The 12,385-nt window shown below is 39.2% G+C and overlaps 1 protein-coding gene across 1 annotated transcript in view; it reads right to left on the reverse strand.

Moving 5' to 3' along the window:
* SLC4A10 (solute carrier family 4 member 10) overlaps positions 1 to 12,385 on the reverse strand; it is a 199,810-nt gene that overhangs the window by 109,417 nt on the left and 78,008 nt on the right. Inside the window, exons 4-5 of the mRNA XM_054044808.1 lie at positions 10,956 to 11,094; positions 576 to 736 (exon numbers count right to left, since the gene is read on the reverse strand). Coding sequence (XP_053900783.1) covers positions 576 to 736; positions 10,956 to 11,094 — 300 coding nt within the window. The remainder of the gene's footprint in view (positions 1 to 575; positions 737 to 10,955; positions 11,095 to 12,385) is intronic.

Here is a 12,385-nt window from a genome sequence, read left to right on the forward strand (position 1 = left end):
TGTCTACTGTGAGGCTGCACATAAACATTATACCATTGAGCAAGTGCTAGTACACTTTGCGTCCTACAGATGCTTCCTATACCATGATGGGAGCAACCTTTATATAATTTAAAAAGCCAGTTTCATTCTAAGATCCTATTTTAAGGCATCTACAACTTCCTAGAAAATATACACTATCGCCTGAAATTTCTCTGTCTTGTTCTCAAGCCAAAGATGCATATTTGTAAATTTGGAAAAAAGCCCATTCAGCTGGTTTTGTGTTATTTCAGCATGGTGGCTTTAATTCGTGGAACTTAGCACATATATCATTTTGAATGTTTGGTGGCAGAAGTGGAGTAAAGAACACATCCACTCTGATTAAACACCTACAACTTATGCAAAGTTAGCTATAAAATATGTTACTACAATACTGCTCAACTTCAATTTTAGATTTTTTATACATGTAAAATATTTATAGAACAAATTTCTACATACAGCTGATTTTTATGCAAAAGCTCTCTGATAAGTGATACATACTTTAGTTTCCAACATTAATATTTCTCATGAGAGGTTATTGGTATAAAACATCAGTATACCTGCAATTTCTTCTAAAGAATTAGCTCTCATGTCCAGTAGAACTGTACCATTCAGGATACAACTTCTCAGCTCAAACAAGCTATGAAGTGACAGAGTGGCAACGTATGGTTTGCTCCATCTCTCTCCACCATCCTCTACATCTTCTTCAAACTTCAACCATCTATGCAAACAAACAGCTTAGTAAGCCTTTTGTATATAGGAAATGAAAAGTGAGTTATTTTCATGCATATTCAATGGACACTATCAAATATTTTGTTTGGTTTTATTTCACTCTCTATTGTTTGCAGGAAACATGAGAACATTCCCTCCCCCACCCCCAGCAATTTTGTCCCTTACCATTTGTTGAACATTTATTTCATCCTGAGAGTTGAAGGGGAAAGCAGATAAAAAATAACATAACATGTTTTGTTTTGTGCCCTGTCATGGCTAAAACTGCTTTGTGTGTCAGAATCATTGACACTGTATGTCAGAAAAACTCTGGGAATGTGGAGTGGTAAAGAACTGCTACAGAATTAATATAAATCCTAGAAAAAAGTAAACTGAGAAAAAAACAGAAAGTCCATCATGTAGAGCAATACTGACACTCAACAGTTCAGATCTCCGCCACTTGAGCTAATAAAGTAACTGGTAGCAATAGTAGGCTGTGATACTCTACATAGCCCAGGCACTAGAGAGGGATGAGACACATGCTTTGTCAGTGGATTCCCGACTCTTTGCTGGCAGCAGATGAATGCAGAGACTCAGGACTCCTGGGTTCATTTCCAAGTTTTGGAATAGAGCATGCTCTAGTGGTTATATACTCTACTGCCCATGTCCCCCACCAAACCTGTCTCTGCTCCCCCATTCCTGTATGTCCTGTCCCAGCCCCACTTTGTTCCTATACATCATCCCATCCCTCCCTCTCCCCCCCCAGACCAGCTCCTGCTCCCTTTCCCCCTGTTCCTATCCATCCCCATCCCAGGCTCCTACCTTCCACCCTCTTCTCCTATCCAACTCTCCCAGGTCCTGCCTGCCACCACCTCTGGCTCTATCCACCACCCATCGCCTCAGCTCCTGCCCCCCCTCTTTCTTCTGCTATCCAACTCCCCCAGCTCATGCCTCCCTCCTTCTCCGCTCCTTCACAGCTCCATTCCTTGGCTCCTGCTCTCCTCTCCCTCTGCACCTATATGCCACCCAATCTCCTCCTCTCCCTCTGCTCCTATCCAACTCCTGTCCTACTCCCCACCTCCACTGGCTACCCCATCCCAGATCTTGCAACCCGTTCATCTCCTACCTCCATGCTCTCCCCACACCTCACTCCTCACAGACTTCCCCCTTTATATTCCAGTCAAGTTACTCCCTCTTTCTCCTCTATGCTGTCTGATCACCAGCAAAGCACAGGAAACAGTCTCCCTGCATGCAGTTACAGTATGCTTTGTCACAGTGGCTCACATCAGTCAATAGCAACATTTGCAGAGAAAGTCCTGCTCAGCCCCCTACACCTTCAGGCTGGACCATGCCAAGTACAGAGGAAATATTCACAGAACTTAACTTCTAAACTTTAACAAGTCTCTACTGAGCATGTGCAAGGTGGGATTTTTCAAAGGCTTAAAACTTGGCCAAATTTGAGTGGATTTCCACATGGACAGCAAAAGTTACATCTCTGACACAAAGACTGCCCCGAGCCAAATTTAAACTACCTTACTCGAAAGAATAGGGATACCAGAGCTTCTCAATGAAATGACTAAGAATTTTTTAACATGGGCATTTAACATAGGCATTTCTAATTTCATTCTTGAGAGCACCTGAACTATTTTAGCTGAAACTTTTCAAACAAAATTCAGCTGAGGCAGATACCTAGTATGGGACATTTCAGCCAGAATGGTTAGAGTCTGGGAAAGTTATAAGAAACTGAAAATATGGAAAGTATTAGGCAATACTATCAGCTCTGCCTATAAGGAGGAGGTTTGGACAAGAGACAAGAAACTAGTAAACACTTTAGGGGGGAAAAAAGTCCAAGACTGCTACACTATCTCTCTCCAAAACACTCTGTTAGCCATCTAATGAAAATTTTAATTGCATATCTGCATTTTTTTATATAGAGAGATAAACAGTCAAATTCTCTGCTGGTTTCAGTGTAACTACTTCAGTGGAGTGACACCAGAAGAAAATATGTCCCAAACTCTATCCGTACCACATGACATTATTTGATTTTGTCATTAATCTTATAAATAAGAGCCCTATTTCCCCACTACCTTACACCTTGTATATAGACATAGACAAGAGTTCAAATTGGGGAGTGGGGAATGAGGGGGGTGACAGAGGCAGATCCTTGCTGCACCTCTTCCAAAAGAAGACAGCTCTTTGCAAAACAAATTCTTTCTGAGGACTAACCATCCTAAAATGTTTTAAGAGTTTCCTGTGAAAAAGTTATTATGCAAGGCCTTCCTTTAACCAAACAAAACTGGTTTTTGGTGTCAGGATTCCCTGTGCTATCATTTGACTCCTGACTGAGGTGAGATTAACAAAGCATGCAGTTCTCAAGTGTTTGCATTATTATATTCCACCGCAACACTATAAAGGGAGATTGGTTCTGAAGTTTAATGGAATAAAACCTGAAAAAGGAAACAGGCTATTTAAATTCATTTTCAAAATGTCTTCTGTGGGTGAAATTCATCCTTGTGTAGATGGGGCTAATCCAAGGTCTATGTCCTATTTAATTCCCACTTAAACCTGTAATCATTTGAATGCTTCATGAGTCTTGGGCTGACGCTCTGTAGATGGCTGAATTTCACCCACAAAAGTTATTCAGAAAATGAAACTGCCTGTTTGGTGTTTCAGGTGTCTCTCAGTTAAGCCTCAGATACAATCTTGGGGGAACCTGAAGTTAATTAGCTACTCCTGCTAGCTAGTGCTTTACTCATAGAAGCACTATATGAAGGTAAGATACTATGTTTTGGAGTAAGTGTACCTGAGTGTTTCCTTCAATGCTCAGTTAAATTGGGGGGACACTTTTTAATTAAATGTCTAATGAGAACAGAGGAAAGGGGCTGAAAAGATCCATTTCTGTTCAAGAGGCCATAAAAATGATAAAATTTGCAATTATAGTTGCAGAGGTAGTGATTTAATTGTAACATGGAAATTTAATGCAAATTATTCTGCTTCAGTGCCTATCTTTGATCACCCAACACTTTCTTGTGAATGCCCTAGGCAATGTTAATCTTCATATTATAACAGCCATGAGGTGGTGGTTTTCTACTGATTTTTTCTGCACCTAAAGATCACTATACTATTTTCTAAGACACAACCCACAGGCATCTATAGTATTCCAGGCTTTTGGTCTTCTGAGACACTTTTTCAAAATTCAGTGCCAAACTCCCTTAAGACCTGCATAGGACATGAAACAAAAACAGCATACACACAGAACATGATGTAAATTGAGTACACTCTTTGGTATGTTTCTCCTGAGTATGCCCTGGGCTGTTCAGCTCTCTATATTTTCTGATCAAGGAATGGGTAGATGGATAGTATTTGGTGTTCTCTATAATGAACATTGACTTGATAAAGCAGGTTTGGTGACATAGCACCAAACACCCCACACACTAAAATACCAATATTAACTATTGTTTGTCATTATAAATTTGATGGATTCTATGACTTTACAATTAGCAATTGGTCTCACGTGATTATATCAAGGTACAGTTGACACTCTATTTCACAACAGACTATTGTGTTAAGATTTCATTTTCAACTTGCAATTATTGCTTTTCTAGATTAGTCCAGAGCAATGGTTTTCATACAGGTGTACTTTTTCCACACAAAATTACACCAACTGAATCAAACACTGTCAGAAAAAATCATATGATGCGGTAAAACTTGATGTGAAAACTGTAATATTCCACATTCCGTGGGACTGGCCAAACTCTTCATAATATATTTGAGATCAGATTTAGCATTCTATATTGCGTGTTCAATCACATTCTGCCTAGTGTCTTTTGCTTTCAGAGTATCTCATGAAAACTAGTTTGAACTTTGTTTTTTTTATAACTAGTCTGCATTTTAGGAAGACCTACATCTTTGCGTTGGTTCTTCTCATTATAATGACATAAAATATTTCAGATTATATCTCATATCTCTTAGAATCTTCTTTTGTAAATCAGTATCTCTCTATAATGATGTATCCAAAAATAAACTCAATAGCCTAGGCACAGTTACACCAGAACTCTATAAGAAGAGACTTTTACCTCCCTACTCTATGAAGTGGTGCCTCTGTGTTTACAGCCCAAAACCACACTGACCTTATTTGCTGCCCAGATACTCATTCTAACCTGTTGTCCAGGACACTTTTAACATTACTGCTTTCCAGGATTCTTCCTCCTCTTGAATATTTGCATTTCGTGTGGTTTATTTCTGATGTGTTAGTTTGCATTTTAACAAACTGAGGCTCAGTTTGTTTTCCATCCATGTTTCTAATCTCCTTGGGTCCGTTTGCATTATTACTTTGTCTTCATTCTTGGGTGTTCCCAACTCCTCCTAACATAGTAGTGTCTGCGTGTAAACATGATTTTTAATCCCTTTTCTAGATCAACATATTAAATAAGAATGGCCCTAATGCAGAGCCTTGAGATGCCTTAATAGACACTGTGTCATTATCCTATGTATATGGTCTTTCAGCAGTTTTCCATATATGTCAGTGATCGTATCCAAGTCAATCTGAATTCATTCGAACAATAAAATTCCCACCTGTCTGCTTTTAGTACTAAAAATATTTGTATGAAAACATGATCTTTATTTCTTAAGATTTCATCTTGCACTACTAGTTAATGGTTCTGAGGCATGCTACAGTAGCACAACACTGCTGATGCCATGCTCTGAGTGGAGTGTTCCTGGACTGGTTTTCTTCTCTATATTTTGAGTTGGATACACTACCTCATGTGATGCTTGTTAACCACGTCAGAAGATTATTACTTAAAACAAGGAATAAGCATCAGTAACAGAAACTCTAAAAGGAACAAAGACCTAATCTTTATGCAAATGTATTTGGTGAGCTTTAAAAAAAAAAGGAAAAGGAATAATAGCCCAGAGTTGTGTCTTTATCAAACCCCTGACTTTATCACCAAACTTCAGGAACATAAAAGGTTTAGAAATCTTAACCGAGGCCTGGATCCAAGTTTTCCCATTCTTTTATAATGGGCTGAATAAAAACAGAAATACAAATTTTGGAGCGTTCAAAATCCACGCTCAGTTTTTGCAGCTTGACACTTTCTTTAGCCATGGGAGGTGGGTGCGGAAGAAATGTATGACCTCTCCTACAGGCAGGATTGGCTAATAAAATAAAATAAAATAAAATAAAATACTTCAACTGTTTCTCCAATGGTGACATTGTGTTATAGAACCAAAGTGCTAACCGGACTGTCCAATTTAAAAACAAAACCAGTCACTGTTTTTAAATGTATCAGGTATTTTGTATATAGTATAACATGAAATAGAGCATGTGAACACTTTGTAGTATTCTTTGCCATAACTTTTCAGTGCAAAATATCAGGCTTATGGGGCCCAGTAATATCTATTTCAGAGCCTGCTGTATCTCCCCAAGTATTTATTCACTTGCAACCTGCTTGACTAGCACAGGTATCATAATCCTACAAATTGTACCTGTTTTGACATGAACTTTTGCCAATGTTAATTTGAAAATGAATCAAAGTAAATAAACTGTTCAGAGACAAACCAGAAGTGGCAAAGGGAGACAAGTTGTGTGACCTCATGTCTTTGGAAGGAAGTGTAGACCATTTGGAAAAAGTGGTTTTTATTTTGCCCTATCAGTGATTGTCAGTTGGCATTCATGTCATAATCAATGCACCTGTTAGCTACCTATCTCTCAAAACTATGGATGGGAAAACTGATTTGAATATAACAACAGAGATCATAATTTTCATCAAAAATTAACTTAACATCTCCTGAAGATCTAAAAATTTTGGTTAACTTCTTACCGCACTGGTTTACTATATTCTGGTCAGTTCCAGGAGCAGAAGTGCTTTCATGAGACAGGACGTTCTCCTGAGATTTCAACTACAAATAGGCAGACTAAAGAGATCTGAATAGGACTCAGATAAGCACTCAAATTTGGGGTGACCTTTTGAGGTTCGACCATGGGAAATCTAAACCACTGTCCCACTCAGCAATGCAAAAAACTGGTTCGATAGACTTAAACTTCAATAGCATTTATCAATCAAGTACATACAATTCTGACAGAGCAACATGCTGTTGCACTACTGTGTATGCATTATAAGTCTAACTACTATCTCCAGATTTGTTTCTTTATAATGTGTGTGTAACACTGACAGACCCCGGTCATCAGCAGGCAGGATTAAACCTGGGACCTTTGAAACTTAGTGCATGAGCCTCTACTGCATGAGCTAAAAGCCACATGCTCCTTAGCTAAGGCTGTAGCAGACTCATTAATCTCTAAGTGGTCTTGGTGCCACTAGAAGGGATAAAACACCACATCCAGGAGGTGTGTGGGTTACATGCTTCCCCTAGCTGAGGAAGCATGTCCTGAGCTTCAGAGACTTCCCAGTTGATATCCTGGACGAGCCCCCACTTATAATGCCGACAGACCCCGGTGGGCGGGATCAAACCTGGGACCTCTGGAGCTAAATGCATGAGCCTCTACTGCATGAGCTAAAAACCATATGCCTATTAGCTAAGGCTACAGCAGACTCATTCATCTCTAAGTGGTCTTGGTGCTACCAGAGGGGACAGAACACCACACCCAGGAGGTGTGTGGGTCACAAGTGCACGAAGTACTTTTATAGGACATATAAATCAAGCATTCTGTACACAATAGTACAGCCAGGTCATCTGCGCAAATTATTCTATTAGTAACATTGAATGTCATTTACCAAAAGGACACATTTCTTCCTCCTTATCATCATTAAAGGGGCAAAATGGATCACTTTAAGGCTGACATAGGAGATTCCAAATGTTCACAAATGTTCTGATTACTTTATGATGTTTTAATTCCTGTATATGTTTGATTTCTAAATAATAGTGCATAATTATTGTTGCCATGTGGCCTGTTGCAAAAAAGAAATAATCCAATTATTTATGTTTAATAATATAGTTAAATGGTTAGTATACCAAACCTTTATTAACCATAAAAAATGTTCTGTATGAATAATATTGTATTGATGGACTCATTAGGATTGGAATCTGCCTTTGAGACAACACAATTCAGCCTCTGCCACTTTAAATCCTCCACAGCAGCTTGCTAAGTCCTTTCCCTCTGTTTAGATAAATCTGTTCTGTTCTTCCCAGAGATATTGAGCTTCAGCCAAATCTTACCCACACTCCTCTTCAATAGCTGCTACCATTTTGACTAACTGAGCAGCAAATGTCTCAATGAATCTTACACAGCTTGCACACAACATTTATAAAAGGTTCCAGAATAATGACTGTGCATGCAAGCTCCATCAAATGGAATTGTAGAAGGGTCCAGACATATTGCACCAGAGATTCACCACACCTCTTCTTGGTCAAATGTATATGTAACTATTTGATGCCTTGTTCTGTGCTCATTAAGGTCAATAGTGAAACTGCCATGGAGTTTGATGGGAGCTGGACTGGGCTCTTGGTGCTCCTTTTCTGGCAATTGATTACTGTGACAAAGTGGGAATGTTCATAATGTTTTCACTGAATACTGTGTGGGTGCCTCAGTTTCCCCTATGCATTTCTTAAGTATCTAGGTGGTGGGATAAGGGTGTGTGATTGTTGCAGAGACCGAGAGGGCCAGTGTAATGGTGTCTGCACAGAGAATGGCCAACACCCACCTACAAGCTCTGTTTTGGACTGTGTTCCTGTCGTCTAACAAACCTTCTGTTTTACTGGCTGGCTGAGAGCCATGGTGAATCGCAGGAAGTGGGGGGTGCAGGGCCCTGACTCCCCCACACTCTGTGACAATTACACAATAACTCTGTTAGCTGGTCTGTAAAGTACCTAGCACACTGATGGTACTATGCAAACAATAAATACACAGTCACTCATGTTTATAAAAGAAGATATTCTAAAATGATTACATTTAACACCAGAGTCAAAAATCCATCAGAAACACTGGGCATTCTTATGCCATTCCTTTGTGGCAATATTATGAAGGGAAATCTTCACACACACACACACACACACACACACACACACACACACACACACCTCTATAGCCACAGAAGTACCTAATCACAGTGGAACCAATGGAATTTTGCTTTTGCAACGGTGAGGAACCAGCACCTCCCTGTGGCTCCTCACATCATTTGTACCCTATGCCCTTTGCATGCCATGGAGCTGTGTTCTTTGAAGCTTAGCTATGCCCAGTACTCAGGGGGGTGAGGGTGAGCTGAGGAGGGAATAGAGGGGTTGGAGAATTTGCCACTATGCAAATCCACTAGTCATTCCCTATGAGCAGGTAGAGAGCAGGAGCTTCAACAGCTACCACAAGCACTGCAGATACACCAACAGGCTAAGAGGGGTTCCCTGACTTGAAGGGAAGGATTCCTCCTCTTCCTGACTCCTACCAGGCAATGAGCCCTAGTGGACAGAGCACTGGACTGGGACTTGGCAGAACTGGATTCTATTCCTGGCTCTGCCACTGACCTGTTGGGTGACTGTAGGCAAGTCACTTCCTCCCTCTGATTCCCAATCTGTAAAATGTAGGTGACAATACTGACTTCCTTTGCAAAGCACTTTGAGATCTGTTGATGAAAAGTGCTCTATATATTAATGTTACTACTACAACTACGGCTGTCTCCAGAACAAAGCCTACTTACTGGAACTGAATGTTGGATCAAGGATTTACTCTAAAAGCTTATTGTTCCAGGATTAGTGATATATTCAGTAATATGTAATACCTACTCCACTTCATTACACTTATTAGTTTACTAGTGTGTATGTACAATACAAAATGTGCTTTCTTATCTACTTTGAGGAGGAAGGAGGACAATTAAAACAGACATATGATAGACAAAGTTAAATGGATGTTTCTTTTATTTCAGCTATTTATTTGCAATTCTGTCTTGATTATAAGTTTATGTTATATAAAAATCAGAATAATTTCTAAGAAACATACTTCTGTAATGCTTCCCAGAAGACATTCTTATTTCACTTCCCTGCTGAAAAATTCTGTAACTATGAACAGAATTGTTTTTTTTTCAAGATATAAACCATCTTTAATTAGTATGAGTAAAATGAAGCTCATTCCCCAGGCCTTTTGAAAAAAAGAGAAAATATATTTTGAATATGAATATTTTAGGACTCACAGAACATCAATTTTGTGGTGTAATCTACCCGAGTCCATTGAAAAAAGCATATGCACAGATTGTGGATGCCCCCTGCATGGACACACAATGGAGGAGATAGGCACAAGGAACCTGCCTTTCTGTGCCCCACTGAGCTTACACAATTGCAGTGAGGTCACGGGGACTATTGACCGCTCTTGGCCCCTGGGAACAACACCACCTGGGTATTCCCCCCACAGATAGACTCCTCAGTTGGTCAATTCAGCCACATCTACAGCCTCTTTGAGCCACCAGGGCCATATTGAAGCCACAGATCTGCCCTGATATCTCTGGGAACTCTGGCACCTTCCATGAACACTAAACAAATTAGTGGCAGTTGTCTAAAGGAAGAGGGTGCAGAGATTCCAAGGAGAAAAATGGTAAGCCCCAAAATCCAGATTTGTTGGAAATGTAATGCCCCATTGAAACCAGGTATATAGTAAGTGACTCCCACACTTAGAGACGCCTGAGGAAGAAAAACAAGCAGTTATGTAATTGATATTCAATGTTAATGTCTTTCAGCAGAAAAACAATCTGGACAGGCATTCTTTCCACATTTTAATTCTGCAGAAGTGAAATGATCTAACATTGAATATTCAAAGTCTCCAGAGCATCTGCTCATTAAAGATTGGACTCTGTGAATATTTGAGTTTATCTTAAGTTTAATTTGGCTATGGTAATGTTATTCCCTCTTTCCTGTGATCTTTTAATAAAGAGGCCAATTCATGGATTTCTCAAGGATACATTCCTGGTTGTGTAAGTTTGAAAATACATGTAAAAATGATGGCCTAAAATATGAATAAAAGGGTCTACTTAACTACTATAAGTAATAGATATTTTTTGTTTACGTCAGTTCTTTCATTCAATTTTCATTCTGACCTATATATGTTAAATCCAAATGATCTGGATTTAAGGAAAGACAGATACTGTGGCAATACAGTTATACAAGGATTTAAATTTTGTTTGTTTGTTTGTTTGTTTAAGCTTTGTATTCAAAATCTGTTCCTGGGTCTGCTACAACTTTGAAATGTCTCACCACACTTTCAGTGACCATCAGTTACTGACAAAAATACTTACCTTGCTGTCTCTCTCCATTCAGCGTCCTCTCCTTCACGGCAGCAAATTTCATCAAGTTCAGTAAAGAGGTCATGAGGAATGTGTTCCTCATCATCATCCTCTGTTCCAAGAATAAACTGTACCCTTTGTGATGGGGTGTCTGGGGAGGAAACATAAATATCATAAAAAAACAGCCAACAGAGACTGTGATTGGACCGAATTACTAACTTGCATTTTTTCAGCAAGGATTAAATGCAAAATGATTTTACATTAGTGGGAACCGTCATTTCTATGCCTTCAGTAAGCAAATGACTGAAATTTCATGCGATTATTCAGCTGTCTGTTATCCAAATAATTAACCTTCACAAACAAGTATTGTAATACATAAAATAATCACACATCTTGTCAGTTCAGTCATGCTTTAACTCATGCTCTATGAACTGGAGAGCACACAGCACTTTACTATTAAGACCTGTTTATTCAGTCTAAATTACCTAAATTAAATAAATATATCCAAAACAGACAAACACATTTTTCACAATGTGAAGTATACAGATACTTACAAATGTGGTTTAATGATGTCTCACCCAGCCTAACAGGGTAAAACAAAGCACAGGTACCGCTAAGTGTCAGACAAGCTAACTACTGTGGCCTGATTTTTAATGTACAAATTTAACTCAGTTCACAGATTTGGGGTACTACATTTGCATTCATTTTTTCCATTAAACTTATATTGATAGGTCCCAAAAGAAAATACCCTCCATGAATTTCAAATCTCTCATTATTCACTGCCATAAATTGTCCTTCTGAACCTGCCTAAATAGTTAGAAACAATATATATATATATAGAGAGAGAGAGACAGACAGACTGGCTAGAATAGTAAGAATAATTGGTGCCATTCCAACAGTTCTTTTTCCTATCTATTCTTGACTTCCCCATTTCTTATCCTCTCTTCCTGCTCTCCTCCCTTTACATCATCTTTTCCCTTCTTTCTTTTCCTCTCTGATCCTCTCCTCACTGCCCAATCAGCAGCTACATTGTCTCAGAGACAGACTGCTCTTCCCTTATGACTAGTGCTTTGAAATATGAGAGAAAACTCAGGCAGTCATAGTGCACTTGACTTAAGTCATAGTGCACTTGTTTGCATACTACAGTTGTATTGGTTCAAATGCTGTAACAATCTTAAAACCTATTTTTAATAAAATCCAAATCTCAAATCATACAACTGTGGATGACATCCAATATCTCCAGAAATGTATAGTTACTGTTTCTGCCAATGTACTTCGCTGCTGAAAGAACAACCAAGAATCCTTTGTGAGTGCCTGCCTGTAGGAGCCATGATGCTAGTCAACTGAGAAATGGAGTAGCAGACATGCTGCTGCATAGGTGCTGGAACTAGGGATGCTGGGGTTGCTGCCACACCCCCTGGCTTGAAGTGGTTTCCATTATA

The sequence above is a fragment of the Malaclemys terrapin genome, chromosome 11, assembly GCF_027887155.1.
Source record: "Malaclemys terrapin pileata isolate rMalTer1 chromosome 11, rMalTer1.hap1, whole genome shotgun sequence".
NCBI lineage: Eukaryota > Metazoa > Chordata > Testudines > Emydidae > Malaclemys > Malaclemys terrapin.